Source organism: Chionomys nivalis, chromosome 1 (assembly GCF_950005125.1).
Source record: "Chionomys nivalis chromosome 1, mChiNiv1.1, whole genome shotgun sequence".
In the NCBI taxonomy this organism is placed as follows: Eukaryota; Metazoa; Chordata; class Mammalia; order Rodentia; family Cricetidae; genus Chionomys; species Chionomys nivalis.
Genome location: NC_080086.1, coordinates 91,198,665 through 91,220,508, shown reverse-complemented (window position 1 = coordinate 91,220,508; position 21,844 = coordinate 91,198,665). Strand labels below are relative to the sequence as shown.

Genomic DNA, 21,844 nt, shown 5'->3' with positions numbered 1-21,844 from the left:
TTTCTACAGAGGTCAAGTTATGAATGTTTTTGGTCCTATTATTTTGTCTATTCCTGAGCAGTATTATTGCCATCCTGGTATAAAAACCTAGCAAAGTTCCTTTATTGCACTTTTTTCTCTATAATTCGCCAAGTGACTCTCATGTTTATTATCTAGAAGAAAAAGTAATCTTGTTAGGTTGCTCCTTCTAGATTATAATGGGATTATAAATGGGATTACACTTAAAATAAATAAATAATTCAGCTGAAAATAATTTATAGCATTCTTATTTTAATCTTAGAAGTAATAAAAATAGCACCCATAATTACGGCTACTGTGTTGAGAGCACTGTTTACTAAGCCTATGTAATGTATTTATTTTAATACAACCTCATGCTAAGTATTACTATCTTCATATCTTTTTTTAAATTTTTTTCAACTACCAGCACTCGGGAGGCAGAGGCAGGCGGATCTCTGTGAGTTCGAGACCAGCCTGGTCTACAAGAGCTAGTTCCAGGACAGGCTCCAAAGCCACAGAGAAACCCTGTCTCGAAAAACCAAAAAAAAAAAAAAAAAAAAAAATTTTTCAACTAGCTCTTTTTTAAAAAAATGTTTTTATTGAGCTATATATTTTTCTCAGCTCCCCTCTCATCCTCTCCAATGATCCTTACACTCCAAATTTACTCAGGAGAGCTTGTCCTTTTCTGCTTCCCATGAAGATTAGATCCATAAATGTCCTCTTTGTTGTCTAAGTTCTCTGGGATTGTGAATTGTAGGCTGGTTTTTCCTTGCTTTATGTCTAAAAGCCACTTATGAGTGAGTGTCTTTCTGGGTCTGAGTTACCTCACTCAATATGATGTTTTCTAGATCCATTCATTTGCAAGCAAATTTCAAGGTGTCATTATTTTTTTCCTTTGTGCAGTACTCCATTATGTAAATGCACTACCTTTATCCATTCTTCGGTCGAGGGGTATTTAGGCTGTTTCCAGGTTCTGGCTATGATAAACAATGCTGTTATGAACATAGTTGAACACATGTCCTTGTGGTATGATTGAGCATCCTTTGGATATATATCCAAAAGTGGTATTGCTGGGTCTTGAGGAAGGTTGTTTCCTAATTTTTTGAGAAATCTCCACACTGACATCCAAAGAGTCTGTACCAGTTTGCACTCCCTCCAGCAATGAAGGAGTGTTCCCTTTACCCCACATCTTCTCCAGCATAAGTTGTCATCAGTGTTTTTGATCTTGGCAACATCATAGTCAATATTTAACATATCCTTTCCAATATTTAATTCCCCCAATGTCTGATTCAATCTTGTGTGTCTTAATAATAGTCTATCTCATTTTTTTTAAGTAACAGTCTCCATTAATGACGTTTTCTTTATGACAATTCCCTAAATGAGCTTGATCTTTAGCATTCTATATTTATTTGAAAGGTTTATGGTAGCTGTTTTTGACAATCTCTCAGCTTTCCTATTTTCCTAAGCTTGGAACAGTTTAGAAATCAAAGTGAAGTAAAATAATTCACCTATGAAATCACCCAGATTGAGTGCTTTTGACACTTTTTCTTCTTCCACAGTTAGTGCTGTTGAGAGTCTCTCTTTTCTGAAGTTAAATTTGGTAATTTTTACTTTCCTAGTACAGCATTTGGATTTTCTTTAAGTGACACTGAATAGTTATTCTCTTACATGTACAACCTGCAAAAATTTTCTCCTATCCAAAAAGAACAAACATAAAAGTAAATATTACTGGGCAAAGCTCACAGCTAGGATGTATTGAACTGGAAGTAAAACACTGGTGTACAGCTTTCTATTCGAACTACAGGTTTAGATAGAAGCCGTCAACAAAGCTTTAGAAGAAGTGCTATTCATAAGCAGAAAATTGTGGATAAAAGACAAATTAAGTTGATACCACTATGAACTGTTTAACAAACACATACTTCTTGGTGTAAATGCCCCATCTGAGAATAACTTTCAATAAAATAATTACAGCACAGTCATCAAGTATTTATAGGTGCCACCTCACAAGGTATACAAGCCATATAAAAATGGGCAAAACATTCAAGTACAAAGTGACATTCATTTTATTTACTGGAAATACCAATATTAAAATATTTAACAAGCAACTCCTGGTTAGCATGCTATCAGACACCTCAAGTCTCAGTTACTAAGGAGGCTGAGATCAGGAGTTCCATGGCAATCTGAGCAACGGTTCAAAAATAAGGTTGGAGAGTTGGCTCTGTAGTCAAGTGCTTGCCAAATAAGCCAAGAACTCAAGTTCAGATCACCAGACCCCATGCAAATGCTGAGTGGGCATGATGGCCTACCTTTAGTATTAGCCTCAGGGGGCAGAGACAAGGGACCTCCAAAGCAAATTAGCTACTAAGATTATCTACAGTGGCAATCTCTGGGTCTGGTTGAGAGATCTTATCTCAATGAGTAACAGTGAAGTACTACCCAGGACATACCAAACATCAATCTCAGGACTCCAGGTGCACTTGTATCCACAATCATGCCCATAAACATGCAGACACAAATGCACACACAGACATGAAATGGAAAGGAAAAAAAAGAGAGAAGGGGAAAACTCTAATGATCTCCCAATATGTAGACACTCTGCAGAGATACAGAAATGGCTACAACATGGTCCCACTTAGCCCCAAAATTTATTTCCCTCACTCCTCTCTAGTTCCAGAATGATACTATTTGCATTGTATTTTTGGCCATATTAAAAAACTGCAGCAAATATAAATAGCTCCATTTAGAATACTGCTTCATAAGCCATAAGAACGTCAGAAGAGTTAAAAATCAAGTAAGAAAAACACTAAACTACAAACATAAACATCCACAGTTGAATTACGATCACTATTCTTATAAATCAAATTTTTTGACATCTCAACAAAACATTATTCCAATTCCTATGATGAGGCTCTAAGTAAAGACAATCTAAAATGTCTCTGAAGACTCAACTTTGAAAAAAGGATCCAAAAAGGAAATGCTTTTCTTTCCTTTCTACAAGATATTACATTTTCAATAAGAAGTATCATAGAAAAAAATGAACTCATTTTTAAAGTATTACACACCATACTAACATAAGAATATTAATGAATAATTAACAAAAAGTTAATATTCACCATCCTCTGAACAATCTTTGGCTTACACACTATGTGCACAGTGGCGAGACTAACCTACCTGTGCACATGATTCCTCAGGTGTTTTGGCACTGACTGAGTAAAGTGCTGGGAGGTCAAGCCGATGGACAGAGAACCTTTCTAGTGTATGCAGAAGTGCTGGAGCAAGGTGAGAAGTCTGACCTGAACCTCGTTCTCCAGACAGCAACAAGCGAGGCCTGTAAGAGGTTGGCTGATGATATGGTGACCTGTAGACACAAAAATTATTTAAAAATTACATATTCTGAACATGGACCACAACCATCTATAATGAGATCTGGTGCCTTCTTCTGGTCTGGTCTGGCCTGCAGATAAACATGCACACAGAACAGTCTAAACATAATAGATAGATAGATAGATAGATAGATAGATAGATAGATAGATAGATAGATAGATAGATAGATAGATAGATGAAAGAAAAAATAAATAAATCTTTTTAAAAATGTGATAAAGGTGGATTTTAAGTTTCTAAATATAGGGTATTCAGAGCTTCATTTCACAGCATTAAAAAAAAATTTATGGCTGGGCGGTGGTGGTGCACGCCTTTAATTCCAGTACTCGGGAAGCAGAGGCAGGTGGATCTTTGTAAGTTGGAGGCCAACCTGCTCTACAAGAGCTAGTTCAAGGAAAGGCCCCAAAGCTACAGAGAAACCCTGTCTCGAAAAACCAAACCAAACCAAAAAAAAAAAAAAAAAAAATATGGCCTAAAACAAAGACAATGCAAATTCTTTTTTTTTTCTATTTTTAAATACATACTTGTTGGTGTATGTGTGGTGTATGGGCATGAGCACACAAGGCCAGAGGAAAATGTCAGAGGTACCTTCACTGAAAGCTGGCCATTTCAGCCAGGGCTGAAGCCAGCAAGCTCTCAGACTGCTTGTTTCCTTTTAATGCCAGGTGTACAGCTATACACAGTAACATCTGAAGTTTTTTTTTTCTTTAAATATGGGTGTTAGGGATTCAAGCTCAGATTCAAGCTCAGATCCTCATATTGTAATTACCACTAGTTTGAGGTAAGCCTGGACTAACTACAATATGAGTTCTAGGCCAGCCTAAGATACAAAGAGAGACTATATCTCAAGAAAAAAAGAAAAAAAAGAAAGGAAGGAAAAAAAGAGAAAAACAATAGGACACATAACATAGTCTCCTGAACACAGGGCCTAGACTTACCTGAATGGAACTTCAGTGACCTTTAACTATGGAATTAATTATGTAAATGGAAGAAGTCATAATTTAGTATTTGAAAATTACTTTGTCTTAATTTAAAATTACATTGCATGAAAAATGTTTATTTATTATAATGTTCAACAAAAGTTGCTATACACAGACAGTAAAAAGATAAAAGTAGAAAAAGATAATTAAAACTAATGCTCGGTCAAAAAAATGTTATTTGTTTAATTAATGAGCGATTTCTAATTCAAAATGTCTTTAGTAGCTTTGGAATCTCTAAACACTCACCTGAAACTTATCAAAAGTTGAAGTACCATGGGTGGTGGTAAATATTTCTTAATGAGGGACAATAGTTGATTTCCAAAGGTAATAATCCTTCCCTACCACAACCCCCCACCCCCACCCCAAAAAAAAAACCACACTACCTTTTTTTAAATATACAAACTAGTATATAACATTCTTTTCCTTGGGAAAAATGAACATTAGCTGACTAGCAATGTAATTATACACACACACACACACAAAAAAAAAAAAAACTTTCCAGAATTATGTGTAGACAAAGAAAAACCCTTCAATAAACTGCACTGGGTTCTAAACATAAGGCAAAAAAGTCATTCTAAACTAAAAGAAATTTAATATAAATACTCACATTGTAAAGTGAAGATAAGGTTTAGTTATAGCAGCAGCTGGTGATGGTTTCTTTGGTGATCCTGAGTGACAATTCATTTCAAAAATTGATAAAGTATTCTCATCTTCACTATCATCTAAAATTAGAGTTTCTATATCTGTCAAAAGAAAAGCACAAGAATTGAATCTTACAAATTTGTGTAGTAACAATGCTAAAGCTAAAGAAAATGAGATTAAAAATCAAGTGGCATTAGCTAATATATTATCTAGCAAAAATACAGATTAATTGGGCAAACTGATGAATCTGTAGCATTTTAATAACTTATAAATATAAGTAACATGATTCAATCACCTTGATAAATTAGTCACATTTACTAAAAGGTGTAATTTTGGAGACTTAGCTGATTTAATGGTCTAGGAAAGAAATGGTGCCCTCATAAAACCCCTCCTGTGAGTTCAATTTGGACAAAACCAATCTATTTCATATCCTGTTCAGGTAATAAGGCAGCTGAGCAAAGGCCAGCTCTTACAAAAGCAACAATAGCAAACTGACCTGTACTTTTGAAATGACATCATGTTTCAAGCAAAAACTTGCCTAATTAAGATGACATTAGAGTGGGGAGAGTACTTTTATCCTAGCACTTGGGATGAAGAGGCAGATGGATCTCTGGGAATTTGACGCAAGGTTAGCCTATATAGCAAGTTCCAGCCCAGCAAAGGCTACTTACTTAAACCCTTTCTTAAAAATAAATAAGAAAGAAAGAAAAAAGAAAAATTGGGGGAGCTGGAAAGATGGTTCAGCAGTTAAGAATACTTAGGACCAGAGTTAGTTCCTAGCACTCATCTGTCAAGTAGCTAATAACCACTCGTATTCTAGCACCAGAGGATCCAATGACTTCTTCTGGGCTCCATATAGCAAATACTCACACAGACATATAAACATATATATTAAAAAAATATTTTTTTTCCAAGACAAGGTTTCTCTGTAGCTTTGGAGCCTGTCCTGGTACTAGCTCTTGTAGCCCAGGGTGGCCTCGAACTCACAGAGATCCACCTGCCTCTGCCTTCTGAGAGCTTGGATTAGAGGTGTGCACCACCACCATTCCGCTAAAATAAATCTTTTTTAAGATTGATTTATTATAAATTTATTTATTATATATGCAGTGTTCTGCTTGCATATATGCTTGCATGCCTGAAGAGGACACAAGATCTCATTATAGATGGCTGTGAGCCACCATGTGGTTGCTGGGAATTGAACTCATTACCTCAAGAAAAACAGTCACTGCTCTTAACCTCTCTGAGCCATCACCTCCAGTCATGATATGAGGTATTTGATTGTATTATGTAAAGATACGTCACTGTGATTGGTTTAATAAAAAGTTAAATGGCCAATATCTAGGCAGAGAGAGCTCTGGGAAGAAAGGCAGAGTTGCCAGTCAAACGAAGAGGGAACAAGACATGCAGGAGGAGAGGTAAAAGCTACAAGTCATGGCGCAACATACAGAGGAATAGAAATGGGTTAAGTTATAAGAGCTAGTGAAACAAGCCTAAGCTATAGGCCGAGTTTTCATAATTAATAAGTTCCTGTGCCAAGATTTGGGGGCTGGTAGTCCAAGAAAGCCTGTTATACAGCCTCTATAAAAATAAATCTTTAAAAAGAAAATGCATACTGCATACTGATCTTGCAGAGGACCTAAATTTAGTTCCCAGCACCCACATCAAGCACCTCACAACTGCCTGTAACTTGGGCTCCATGGAGATCCAACAGCTCTGGCCTCTGTAGGCACCTGCCTTCAAGTGTACGTACCCACATACAAACACATGCTTAAAAATAAAATCATCAAAATACATTATTTCATACCAGGAACACACCTTTACACAGTGAGTCCTAGGTCAGTTGGGGTTACATAGTGAGACCCTGTCTTAAACAAACAAAACTACTACTTCCCCTTCAAATTTAATAGATCTTATTTGATTTCAACATAAACCTAAATTTCTTTCTTCCTTTTTCTTTTCCTTTGAGACAAGGTTTCATGTAGTAATGCTGGCCTGACCCTCCAAATGACTTCAAACTTCTGATCTTGCTTCCTCCACCTCTCCGGTAGTGGGATTATAGGTGTACACTACTATGTACAATTTACACAAAACAGAGAACTAAATCAGGACTTCATGCAAGCTAGACAAGCACGCTTCTCATTGACTTACACCCCCAGCATAAATTTCTTTTATTCCCCCCATGAAAATAGGTGACTGTTTAAAAAGGTGCTCTGATTTTATCTCAGGTCAAAAATCTAATTAATTTTGAAGCTTAAAAATTTAAAATCATGGACAATCAGGTTTGTAGTGATATTTTACTTATGTTTTAACAAATAAAGCTTGCCTGAAGATCAGAGTACATACTAAGCCACTGGAGGCTAGGCAGTGGTGTCACACATCTTTAATCCCATGACTTAGGCGACAGAGGCAGACAGATCTCTGTTAGTTCAAGGCCACCCTGGGCTACAAGAAATTGATTCAGTCTACAAGAGAAAACAGAGCTTTTAATCATAGCACTAGGGAGGTGGAGAAAGAAGTGAAATGGTTGGGATGGAGGAATGTAAGATGGGAGAAAACAGGAGCTCATTGCAGCCTGAGGTTTGGTGGAGACATTTGCAGTCTGAGGATCAATCCTGCAGTCTGAGGAGATAATCTGAGGACAGGATCGCCCGTTTGGTCTGAGCATCAATAGAGGTAAAAGTATCTCTAGTGAAGAAACATTCAGGGCAACCAACCACCATATACAGGCAAAATGTGAGTTATGAAACAGTGATGAGTGAAAGAAATAAAGTTCTGACTAATCTTAGGAGGACACTTTTTTCTTATTTTCACAATATAAACAGTAGTTTACAGTACCTTCTTTCCTGTCGCTCTGGCTACTTTCTGCATGAGGAAATACTTTTTGTAGAACTGCTAAGATGTTGTTGAAGCTTCTTTCTAGTAATGGCCTTATAATCGGGGACAGTGCCTGTCCTGAAGACATCACAGCACGTTGGGAAGCAGGCACAATGTTCTGCATTGCATGGTAAAAGTCTTGGGCATTGAGCACTATTGAGGAAACATCCAGCTGCAGTTTATGACTGCTAGCATAGATTTGAGGGTACCGCCTCCGAAGGGCAATCAGGGCAGCTTCAGTACACAGGGCCTTGATGTCAGCTCCACAGTAGCCTAATGCACAAAAGAAGAAAAGCAACAAAGTTAAGTTCTAAGTACCATTACACTTTGCTAATGCACATACCTCGTTCTAAAATGACACAAATCAGCAATTATACAGTACTTTATTAGCAAAATTAACACTTTAAAATTATCTGATAAAAATGTTCACATAAGGGCTAAGTACTTAAATCTGAAAATGTTCTTAAGTATTTTAATTTAATGAAAATATAAATTAATAATATTAATACAAAAAGTCCTATATTATGTGTCAAAAACCACTGACTATAATATACAGCTTTCTTCAGCACAAGTTTTCAAAGAATTACAATTTCATTTCAATCTTTCATCACTATTCTTAGTCAGTACTTTAACCTAATGCTGTATTACTGAACACATCCTTAATCCTTCTTTGATTTTAGTTTGAGATGAAACCTCACTAAATTGTCCAGCCAGCCTTAAGCTGAGACTTGTGATTCTCCTGCTCCGGCCTCCCAAGCATGTGTCACCACTCCTGGCTTATTTTTTCTAACATTACTAATTCCTAAATACATGAAAAAATGGTACAAAGGTATGTATAAGCAGAGGCTTCAAAACCTCATAATTCACTCTAATTCATAATTCACTGTAATTCATAATTACAGTGTAATAGCAGTTAACATTCAGCTACTCACAGCATTGTAATCCACCCACCAGCTCCACAAGGCTAAAGGAATTAAGTAAGATTAAAGAAAAAGCTTTCCAGTTTTCCCACACTAACTATCATCATATATTCATTTAATCCTAATAAACATATACTTTACAAAATAAAAAAAACAAATGATCTGCTAAAGGCCCCTGTCACAAAAGAGAAAAACAGAAAGGGAGGGAGGGAGGATCCTTCAGATTAGCCACAAACTGGCTTTTCCTATCAGCAATTAAGTTTCACTTGGTCACATTTATCGGTCAGGCCAGCAGGGGGAGGCATTTGAAAATGTTAGAGAGAGCATTGTGCCCTAAACTCAGGCATTATTTCTCCATTAGTAAATCTTTAAAGTATATTTTTCTTCGACATACAATTGTTACACTCTTACAACAAAATGAATAGAGAATACTTGCATCAATTTAAAAAGAGAAAAATAAACACAAATAAGTGAATTTTGTAAAAAAAAGAAACTACCATCGTCATTTCTGTTTCTTATAAACAGCTGCACAGTTAATGAACATGCAGAGGTTCTCTACAAAGAGGCTCAAGTTAACAGTGAAAGCTCAGAGGTCAGTGAGATGAAACAGCAACTATAGAATTAGCTACAAATTCTCCAAAAACGTAACATTCTGTGGTTGCCACAATATCATGCTAATTATATAGAACAGCAATATACTATTCATTCTCTCCTAATCTAGTTCACATAAATGAGTTTATTAACAATAACAGACCCAATTATCTAAAGTAAATTTTCAGTAGTTTATCACAACCAATAAACCAGGAAAGATAAGAAATATTTTCTTTACATTTGCTTGTGAGAAAGTGCTACAGACTTCTATGGTTCTCAACTTAAAAAATCATCAGAATGAACAACAAAATGGAAACATAAATACAAACTCTAAGGTCCCACAACAGTGAATTACAGTCTCTGAGGGCTTAAAATTTTAAGTCTGTATTTCGGGAAATGTTTAGAACCACTCACTTAATACATACTTCACTAGATTCAAATACAGAAGAATCAAACACTAAGAATCACGGCTAAAATTACTGGACTCTGGATAAACAGGAGGCCTCCTAGATAGGCTCTTGTCCTGCTGCATTCATAGCACATATTTGTTCTCTCCAGAGTGTTCTGGTTTAGAAAACAGATGAGGCTGGAAGTATACTACAACCTTCTAAGAGTTAAAAGTTGGTTTGTAAAACAGAAGCATCCCTACTCATAACCCAGACTTCACCACTGTTAAACAATGCTCTACTGAACACAAATAGGTAGAAGCGAAGGAAAACGATTCTTTGGTATTACTATCAAGTTCCATTTTTTCTGAAGACTGAAGGGTCAAAGTTTCCTTTCTTTCTTTCTTTCTTTCTTTCTTTCTTTCTTTCTTTCTTTCTTTCTTTCTTTCTTTCCTTCCTTCCTTCCTTCCTTCCTTCCTTCCTTCCTTCCTTCCTTCTTTCTTTTTTTTTTCTTTTCTTTCTTTCTTTCTTTTTCCTTTAACGGTATTTTGAGACAGGGTTTCTCTGTGTAACAGCTCTGGCTATCCTGCAACTCACTCTGTAGCCCAGGCTGGCCTTGAAATCACAAAAATCCACCTGCCTCTGCCTCCCAAATGCTGGAATTAAAGGCGTTCACCACTATCACCTGGCTGAGGCTTTTCTAAACAATTTTAAACAAAATGTGTAGGCCCACAATACAGATTATTTTATAAACATGATTTCTTTGTTTTAAGCCTCTCATTGAAAATAAATAAAAAATAGTTAATCATTTTACTAGTTATAAGTTCCTATCACTTGTGAAAATATTCTTGATATCACCTTTTTTTTCTTCACTACTTAAAAAAACATACCTGATATACATGTAAAAACCTCCACGTTATTTCAAGGTAAAAGTTACCAAACCCATAGTCTATAAAAGGCCAACTATCCTTGCAGATATTCATCAAGACTTCAAAATCTTTGGTTAGGCATAAATTTCACTGAACTGAACCATACATGTTGAAACACATTGGGGTATATAAAGTAATATTCAAAATTAATTTAATATTTATTATTATTCTATTCCTACTTTAAGACCTGCATTTGACTATTTTTAACATGAACTGGTTTCTTAACTGAAAGGGATTTTAGAATAGCTTCTCCCAGGGATTTCTAACTTCCTGAAGACTTATGCATACTTCAGTTAAGGATCATTCTGCGATAGATTCACAGAAAAAAAATTTACAAAATTTCCCCAGTCTGATCTGAACTCTAATACCATAATATGATAAAGTAGAGGGGGATAAATCTCTCAAAAGGGGAAAGACTGGTTTTTGTTTTGTTTTTAACCAAGTACCACCCTCTCCCATAAAGCAGCACAAGGCTTTGCAAAAATCAAGCCAAATTTACATGAAATGGGTTTGGCGCATGCTCTCTTATACCAGGCAAAGCTTAAACTGAAGTAGTGCTGGAGAGATTTACGTTTTCTCCTCACCAGAAGATGTCGAGGTCTTTGTGGCTCAAAAGCTGAGGGATGCTGCTTCGGAGATGGAAGTCCCTGTGGATGAAGAGGATAATTCGGATGTAGCTAACTGAATGGACTAATGTTCTATTTAAGTTTTAATTATTTATTTGATAGTGGATCACAATGATTTTTTTTAACTAAGCTGTTCTTTAGGTTTTGGTAACTTTAAAGTTTTCCCAGTAGATGTTATTAGTGAATTTATTTGAGGGATTTCTTCATAATGCTTAAAATGTTCATGGAGACAGGTAGTTTTTGCTTGTTTATTTGTTTTTTATATTTTTCAGAGTCTGAAAGGAAAACATGAACCAGGTTTGGTGCATGCTCTCTTGCCAGGAGGAAGGGAAATTTCCTTTGTGTATATTCAGCTACTTACTACTTATCTCTTATTTCGAACCTAATTAGTAAGAAAGATGTGAGTTCCATCTCCTGTGGTTATAATGCTCTCATCCTTTTAGGACAGTAAAGCTTATTTACTCTGTGGGTGAGGTTTTCCACTCTGAAAAATTCAAATTAAATTGAAAAGTTTTATATTTGAAGCAATACTGGCGAATGCCAGTAAATATTTTGACAAATCCTCCCACCCAACTTCTTTCTAGATCATAGGGCTATTTCTGAGCCCATTCATCCTGTCCATAAAGCATAGGAGACTGCAGCCCTGCCATCTACATGGTCCTTTTTTCTCTTAGGTTTATTTCTGCTAGTAAAATTTCTAGGACGGGATAATGTCTAAAAGGAGACACAGTAGCACTATGTAGGTAGGATAGTCAGAATTCCGTGGAAGCCATGTCACTACTAAGCTTTGTTCAAACACCTGATATGAAAATTCAACTAAGAAGTGTTCAAACTTTAAAGTGAAATATTTCTATAATTTCTAAATATGAATGCACAGCCATCTGTCACACAGTTAAAGACATAACTGTAATTCACATTTCAAAATCAGGGAAAGGGGTGCTGAGCAAAACAAGCAATGACAGTCAGAATTCAAATAGGAGCACTCACCAACACATTTTTCTGCCAATTCTCCTAAAAAAGCATCAGACAGCTTTGGATTCCAGTCCCTGGTGTGGATCTGTAAGATGTGTTTTCTGGCCTAAGAAGAAGAGTACAGTGGCATAAGACAGCACTGACTTCTCGTGTATTAGCTGCAACAAATTCTGACTACAACCCCACACCAAGCTGTTGTTTGTTTTAAAAGAAACTTAAACACCTTAACATTCACGTCAACCCATGAGTTATAAAAACTAAAATTTTTGTCCCTGTTTCACAAGTTTGAGACAGATAATGTTCTAAGAGGTAAAGAAACTTCAGTGGTGGCATAAAACAGTAAGTAAATCACTAACGTGTGATGAAAATTTAAAACAAAGTTTTTACTTTCCTACCATATCATTTTTTAAATTTTATTATTATTATTATTAGAGGGTAAGTAGGGGTGTGCATACAAATGTTACACAATAGGAAAACTTTTAGAGTCATTTTATTCCCCCTATACTGGTAGGGTCAAAATCTGTGTTTAGCCTGTTTTTAGATGTTTCAAACTGATACTTCTCTATATCAAAGCAGAAGTACCCACTTTGGCCCTGTAACTTACAATTAAGTCTGCCTCTAAGCATTGACACATTCCTGGCAGCTGAACCTGGGCAATGAAAGTGAGACTATATCCGCCCCCAACCCCACCCCAAGGTTCAAGGAACATCAGAGAAGAAGGGGAGAGGGGCTGGCAAACAGCTCAGGGGTTAAGAACACTGGCTGCTCTTCTAGAGGAACTAGGTTCAATTTCCAGACCCATATGGTGGATCACAACCGTCAGTAATTCCAATTCCAGGAGATCTGACATCTATACTCACACAGACATACAGGCATTCACACTCACATATAAATAAAATAGGAAGAAGAAGAAGAAAAGAAGAAAAAGAAGAAGAAGAGGAGGAGGAGGAAGAGAAAGAGAAGAAGGAAGGAGGAGGAGGAGGAGGAAGAGGAGGAGGAGGGGTGGAAAGAATGTAAGGATGACAGGCCGAGTGCTGTGAAATGCTATTTACTGACATGATAAAGCTATCACACTCACAGGACCTGCAAAAGATCCAGCCAGTCAAAACTGCAGTAAAGGATGGAACAGCGCTGCATAAAGCCACACCCTAGCTGAGGAACAATTGATAGCTGATGGAGGGAAAATAATTTTTTCTTGGGAGTGTGGCCTCTGGTAGGTTTCCCATATTCCAGTGGATGACCCTAAACCCATTTATTTTGTGTACAGGGGCAGCACTAAGTCATGTGCAAGGGGCCTGAGAGAACATGAAATTGAGAGAATGGGTCGCCAGGATGTGAGAATCTGAAGGCAGAAAATGGTGGGTGAATATGAACAAACATATTATACGGAAGTATGAAATTCTCAAAGAACATATTAAAAATATTTTTAAAGAAAGTTAGAGGGGCCATATATGCTGTTCTGACAAAGGTAAACCTGGTACCATTTTAAAGTCTTTAAATTAGCTTGTGGCCAGGCAGTGGTAGCACACAACTTTATGCCCCAAGTACTTGAAAGGCAGAGACAGGTGGAACTCTGTGAGTTTAAGGCCAGCCTGGTCTACAGGGTGAGTTCCAGAACAGTCAGGGCTGCACAAGCAAACCCTGTCTCAAAAAAAGAAAAACAATGACAGGTGGTTATGCAGACAGATGTCAAACTGAGGTATCAAACTATTCTACAAAAAGGGTACCCTTTGCTTTTCTATAGTGCTAATTACCAAGGTATCTATCTACATCTAAGTACATAAAACAGACAACTCACATACAACAATATACATTAATACACAATTATCTCCACTCATGAGTTCTCATGGAAATTTAAGAAACAAATTGAATACTGGCAGTGGTAGCACATGCCTTTAATCACAGCACTCGGGAGGCAAGGCAAGTGGATCTCTGTGAAATCAAGGCCAGCCTGGTTTACAGAATGAGTTCTAGGACAGGCTCAAAAGCTAGACAGAAAAATCCTGTCTCAGAAAACCAAAAGAAAAAGAAACAATCAAGACTAATAATAAAAATTTAAAGTACAATTAAGAAGGAAAAAACTTTATCACATAATAAGTAACATTTTCTACAATGAATGACAACATAGAATTCTGTATTAACAGAACATTCTTGAAATACTACAAATATAATAAATAACATTTACTGCATTTAATTCGCTAGAATTCATATGTTAAGTATAAAAATTTGGCACAGGATATTTATGGACATATTTTTGGGGAAGGGTGGCAGAAGAGATGGCACACCGCTCCTTCTGAGGACCTAGGTTCAGATCCCAGCACCTACACAGTGACTTATAACAACCTGTTACTTCAGTTTCAGGGGATCCAGTACCCAATTCTGGCCTCCACAGGCACCAGGCATGTCTTATGTCTCAGCCCTAAAATGCTAGGGGTATAGGCAGCATTAACAAGGAATGTAACACGGGATTTTATTTTTTTAAGTATTAACTAAGATAGCCCAAAAGCAAAAAATTAATAATGAATATATTAACAAAGTATATATTTTCTAACTGAGTTACAAAGTTTATGTGTGTGTATGCATGCATGTATGTATATGTATATTGTGTATATATATATACACACACACACACAAAATAAATAAATAATTAAATAAATAAATAAATAAAATAAAACTACTTTTACCCTTTGATCAGGCAGGTTGAAAAGAAATTCTCTGTCAAAACGACCTGGTCTCCTGAGTGCAGGATCTATAGAGTCAAGTCTATTTGTAGCACCAATAACAACAATTTCACCTCTATTATCTAATCCATCCATAAGAGCAAGGAGGGTTGACACTATAGAGCTGTTGGGGGAAAAAAAGGTCCATGTTAACTTAATGAAAAAAATGTAAACATTATTCTAAAATAATTGAGCCTTAAATATTAATACAATAATCGTACCACAATACATACTAATACAATACAGAGAAATCAATATTGAAAATACACAGAAAATGCAATAGACATCTAAACCACAGCAATCAAAAGGGTGAGGATATAAAAAAGAGAAAAGAAAGATAGTATGAAATTAAAATCTGATCAGGATGTGCAATTCCATGACAAAGTCCAGGAGTTAGAGACCAGACTGGCCAACATATCAAGACTATCTCAGAAAGGAAAGAATTAAAATCAAAACAAAAGCAAGTCAAAGAACACTTGCTTTGCATACACAAAACCCGGATTCAATGCGCAGAATTACAAAATATAATGGCCAGATGACTCAGTGAGTAAAGCCATTTGCCAGTAGGCCCGATGATCTGAGTTTGGTCCCAAGGACCTACGTGATAGCAGGAACTGACGCCTGAAAAGTTATACACCTTTCCAAGCATGCCATGGTATAAATACATGTACACCACAAAATAAATAAATGTAATAAAAAAATCTTAAGCTATGTAAAACTTTCCTGCATCAAAAGTTGTAATCAAGCCGGACGGTGGTGGCCCACGCCTTTAATCCCAGCATTCGGGAGGCAGAGGCAGGCGGATCGCTGTGAGTTCGAGACCAGCCTGGTCTATAAAACAAGATCCAGGACAGCCAGGACTATTACACATAAAAACCCTGTCTCAAAAAACAAAACAAGCTGGGCGGTGGTGGCGCACGCCTTTAATCCCAGCACTCAGGAGGCAGAGGCAGGCGGATCTCTGGGAGTTCAAGGCCAGCCTGGTCTAGAAGAGCTAGTTCCAGGACAGGAACCAAAAGCTTCGGAGAAACCTTGTCTCGAAAATAAAAAAATAAAAAAAAAAAAACTACAAAATTTGCTGGGAGGTGGTGGCGCACATCTTTAATCCCAGCACTAGGGAGGCAGAGGCAGGCGGATCTCTGGGAGTTCGAGGGAGTTCGAGGCCAGCCTGCAGCCTGGTCTACAGAGCTAGTTCCGGGACAGGCACCAAAGCTACAGAGAAACCCTGTCTCGAAAAACCAAAAAAAAAAAAAAACCAAAACAGAAAACATGAAATGAGGAGGCTGGAGAGATCAGTTAAGAAAACTGGCTGCTCTTCCAGAAGACCCAATTTTAATTCCCAGCACCCACATGGCAGTTCACAACTGTCTGTAACTCCAGTTTCAGGGAATTGGGACCTGGCACTCTTACACAGATATACATGCAGGCGAAATGTCAATGCACATGAAACAAGAAGAAATAAATCATTTTTAAAAAATGCTTTAAAAAGGAGTGTGAAATGGCAATCCAAGAAAACAAGAAGCTATTTGAAGATTATATATTTAATGAAAGTCTAAAGTCAAAATATTTAACTATAATAAATGATAAATGCAAACAGTGAAATCTAAATATAGGCAAAGGATTTAAAAAGCAATTCTCCAAAGATGGCATACAAAGGGCATATCATTAAACCAAGCGTATGGAAATCAAACCAAATTAGGTACCACTTTAAATCCACTAGAACTACTATAATTAGATTTAAAAAGTATTGGTGAGACTTAGGGAAATCATAACGCTCACACATTGCTGGGAATTATGTAAAATGGGGTACTTATGGAAACTAATACAGCGGATCTTCCACTATTTAAGAGCTACCAAATGACCCAACAACATTCACAAGGAAACATATTATATGTGGATATTCAGATCAATATTATTCAGAATAGTGTAAAAGTCAGAGCAAGTGAATAGTCACAAATGAGTGAATAAGTGTGATACATCCACAGACTAGATTATGTCAACAAATGAAGCAAATCAGGCTGCTATCCCAACACTCAGAGGTTAAGACAAAATGATCACCAGTTGAGGACACCTTGACACACAGTTTTGCAGGCAAGACTCATCTACAAAGTAAAAACTCTACCTTCAGTGACATCTATTCAAGAAAATGATGAACTGATACAACATGGATAAAGTTTTAAAATACTGCTAACTGAAAAAATATGGACAAAAGGGTCAAACATTGCAGAATCACATTTACATAATATCTAGACTAGGCAAACTTACAGAAACAAAAAGTAGAGTGGTTTCCTAGTGAAGGGAATTTAACAAAAAGGCTGAGAGGAATGCCTGAAGAACACAAGGTTTCTAAGATTATAGAATATTATAAAACTGTGTGGTGGTAACAGAACTCTAAAAAGATTCTGAGAGCCAATGAATTGTATCGTTTAAGTACATGAATTACAAGGAGAGATGGCACAGCATTTAAGAGCACTTACTGCTCTTGAGAGGTACTGGGTTCAATGTCCAGTATCCACAAGGCAGCTCATGATCGACTGTAACTACAATACTGGGAGATTCGACACTTTCTTCTGGCCTCAAGGACACTGGGCACACATATGGTACACAAACATACATGCAAGCAAAAAGGAAACACACATACACATAAAAATAAATAAATCCTAAATAAACAGGTAAAGTCAGATGTGGTGGTACATGTCTAATAATTCCAGCAGTCAGTCAGGAAATGGATACAAAGAAATTCAAGTTCCAGGTCAGCCTAGGCTACAGCTATCAGAAAACAATAGAGAGCAAAAGAAATTCTCAGCAGATAGAGTGTTTGTCAGTCCTTGGAACCCAAGAACTAATACCCAAAGGTTGTCTCTGATCTGTGTATGTGCAGAGTGGGTGTAAATGGAGCAAACTAGAGAATCAGAGCATTATAGTGTGTGCACATAGACATAGATAATCAGGGACCTGAGGAATGTCTCGGTCCAGAAGGTTGAAGTTAGCCTGGGCAACAAAAAAAAGTCTAGTTTTATAGAAAAAATATTTTAAAATAATTTAAATTTACAGTGGTAGGGTATTTACCTCCAGCCGTGTATGGGTATCTACCTTCAATCCCAGCATTTGGGAGGCAGATGTGTGACTTCCAGGAAGGTGGAGCTCTATGATTTTGAGACCAACCTGCTCTACATAGTTCCAGTACAGTGAGGGTATATAAAAAGACCGTCTTGGTGAAGAAAAAAAAAGTGCCTACAAGAGGTCCTAGATTTGATCCCTAGAATGGGGGAGGGTTACAGCAGTATATTTTCAGTAGAGAGCAATTGGGGGATTATCTGTTCCACTGTCTGAAAATTCATGGTATCCCTGAATTCTAACAACAGTGTTCTTAGTTTGTCAACTGTTCTCACTCCTATTCTTTATTTTTACTGCTGAAACAATTTCTAGAATACACAAACCATGTCAAAATTAATTTTCCTTCCCAAATATACTATTCTAGCTGTGTTTTAAAAAATCGTAAACAAAATCAAAAGCCAATGTTTAGGAAATCCATGCTTTCTGTCTTCTAATTGGATTACTGAAAATTTATGATATAGGCATCTTACCCAGAAAAGAAATGAGGCAGTATCTTTGAATTATAAATTTATTTTTAATCATTGGTCTGATTTGAATCTAAAATGACCCACACTGGCTCATGTTGAGATGTTTGGTCCTCAACTAATGGTACTGTTTCTTCTAGAAGTTTCCAGTGTCATTTTAAGATTTGTAATCCATTCTGAGTTGATTTTTTTTTATAGAGCGGAAGTAGAGATAAAGTTTCAACTGAGGAAATGTAAGTTCCTAGTACCATTTATTGAAATGTTTGATCATTGAAATGTCCTTTCTCAAATTTTTGATTTTAACTCTTCTGTTTGTTGGAAATCAGATGACTATAGATGCACTGTTTTATTTCTGGCATCTCTTTTCTATTCCAATAGTTTATGTGTCTTTTTCTAGCCAATAACAACCTGTTTGGGTGACTATGTTTCTATAGTATATATTAAAATTAGCTGTTATATTGCATCTAGTTTTCTATATCCACAGGATTTCTCTGACTACTAAGGGTGCTTTGTGCTTTCCTATCAATTTTAGGGCTGTCTTAATGCAATTTTCTGAAGAGCATCAATGTAATTTGAGGGGAACTCCATTTAAGTGTAACTTGCTGTGGTTAGTATGGACATTCTAATAATACTAATCAATGACATCATCTATTTTTCATTTGCATTTTGTTCTGTCTCTCCAAATTATAATTATTTATATGTATATTTATGTGTCTGTGTGTCTGAACATGTGCATGTGTGTGCCTTTAGAAACCAGAAGAGGGAAGCACACAGATGGAGTTACAGATGGTAACTTGTATATATTTTGTTCATATTGTGAAGCACTTGCTTTCTTGATTTTCATGGCAAGTTTAATATTATTGTATAAAGTCAATTTTGTTTCCTTTATGTCAATTTTGTATAGCAATTTTGCTTCCCTTAACCTTTATTTATAGTAAGAGGGAAAATGCATATCACGGCATGCATGTGGAGAACAGAAGACAACTTGGTGAGTTGTTACTGTTCTGAAACAAAGCATCATAGATACTAGGCCTGCCTCAAATGTGGAGGCTGTCCTTGAACTCCTGCTCTTGCCTCCACTCCTGAGAGTGCTAAGATTACACACATGCAACACCATGCCAGATTACTTACTATTGGTCAATCTAAATTTTCTATGTCCTCCGTGTTCAATTTTGGTAGGTCAAATGTCCAAAAAAAAGTTTCCTTTTTAGGCTTTCCAATTAGCATATAGTTGTTCATAAGAATCCACACTGTTATATTTAATACTTGACCTTTAATATTTATTTGAAACTGCATTTATTTGATGATATTCCTTACTTTTTCTGATTATTCTTAGAGGTTTATCAATATTACCAATAAAAAATCTTTTACCTCACAGATCTTATTTTTATATTTACAATTTTTCATTTATTACTGTTCTCACTATTACTTCTTCCTTTTACTAATTTTGTTTGGTTTACTCTTGTTTTTCTATGTCCACTAGATGCATCATTAAATTGTTTAATTAAAATCTAAATTTTATTTTGGGCTTATTGCAATAAATTGTCTTCAAAAGTATTGCTTTTACCATAGCTCTTAGGTTCTGATATATCATATATTTACTTTTGTTTGCTTGTTTTTTTTTCTTTTAACCTACTCTGCTTCACTAATTGTTTGTATTTTTTTTAAAGATATTGGTATCCATGTATAAGCATGAGTATGGACAGGTATACACCAAACATCTGGAAGTCAGAATAGGCACCCAATGCCTCGGAGCTGGAGTTGCAAGCAGTTCTAAATGCCTGGATTGTACCGTGTGTTTGGGGATCTGAACTCCAGTCTGCATGATTGTCCACCAAGATGACTCAGAGTTATCTATCCTGGCCCCCACTTTCATTTATTTTGAGAAATCTCTTCTCTTCCTCTAATGCTAAATTTTATTTGAATTATTGGATTCCACATTTGCAGGTTTTTTTTTCTCACAAACCCTATTCCTTAGCTGAATTTCTCATTCATATCATGAATTATTTTCTAAACATTGTTGAGTCATCTGCATTCACCTGAATCTCATTCAGTTACATTATATTCACTCTAAAGAATTCTTTGTTAATCACTTCGTTTCTATTTTTTTCCTTGTAGGTCTAGTACTTGACAGATACTATGCTCAGCTGTCATTTAACCACTTTTCCTGTGGGTTTTTTTTTTTTTTTTTTGGTGAGCTTACAGTATCAATGTATTTGGCTGATCAGGTATCGCTGCCCTTTTATGAGTGACAATCACAGAAAACAGTTTTCTTTGAAAATGTGCTTCTAGGCACCAGTATGGTAAATTATGTAGGCTTTAGCTCTAGTATCACAGGGTCTCTCAATGGCTTCTTTTATGGGAATGAGAAAATTCAGATGTGTCTTATGGGCAAAGGGTCAAAAATCCTTGTCTCCAAATGCCACAAGGATAAAAAGGCATTCTAGAGTCAGATGTGAGGTACCCAAAAATATTGGTGGGCTGTCTGTGGTTCCAGAAACATGCAAAGTGGATATTTTCCCAAGACTGGTGGCAGGTTCTTGGGCCCAACAAAGGCTCCAATGAACAAAACTGGTACACGGCACTCGACAGAGATGGATAACATGACTTGAGATAACTATGTGGATGCTGGGACTGGAATGATAGATTAGAATCTTGGACAGATTGTGACAGGAACCTGACTGACAAAGAGCCTTAAGGAAAAGAAGTGAAATATGGTCACCATACTAAAACATACCTGGTAAATCAAAACATCATTTTGTGGTAAATAACTGTATTTGTGAATTAGAAACCATTCTAAATAATCAATGTATCAAAATAAAATGGCAAGAGTGGGATGAGTAAAGTGTGCACTGTGCAAGCACCCACATAAAAGGTGACATGAGTAAAGTGTGCACTGTGCAAGCACCCACATAAAAGGTGACATGAATGGTAAAATGAATTCATAATCTCAATTCTGGGGGGAGGGAGGAATAAGGAGCAATTCAAATTCTCACATATTACAGGAACAGAACATAGGACTGCGGAGCTGGAGAGATGGCTCCACGGATAAAGGCACTTGACACAAGACTAACCTGAGTTCTATCCCTAGGACCCACATGCTAGGAGAAAAGCAAGCACCCAAAAGTTGTCCTCTCATCTGAATGAGCACACACACAATAAATAATAAAAGCTATTTTAGACATCTACCCCCAAAAAAGTATAATACACATTCACATAAAGTCATGAATACAAGTATTCACAGT

At 36.5% G+C, this 21,844-nt stretch overlaps 1 protein-coding gene across 3 annotated transcripts in view; it reads right to left on the bottom strand.

Moving 5' to 3' along the window:
- The window catches only part of Atad2b (ATPase family AAA domain containing 2B), a 132,567-nt gene that overhangs the window by 55,403 nt on the left and 55,320 nt on the right, over positions 1-21,844 (bottom strand). For all 3 annotated transcript variants that reach the window (XM_057769870.1, XM_057769882.1, XM_057769876.1), the window contains exons 14-18: positions 14,983-15,142; positions 12,314-12,404; positions 7,836-8,147; positions 4,966-5,101; positions 3,169-3,355 (exon numbers count right to left, since the gene is read on the bottom strand). In XM_057769870.1, the coding sequence (XP_057625853.1) occupies positions 3,169-3,355; positions 4,966-5,101; positions 7,836-8,147; positions 12,314-12,404; positions 14,983-15,142 (886 nt within the window). The remainder of the gene's footprint in view (positions 1-3,168; positions 3,356-4,965; positions 5,102-7,835; positions 8,148-12,313; positions 12,405-14,982; positions 15,143-21,844) is intronic.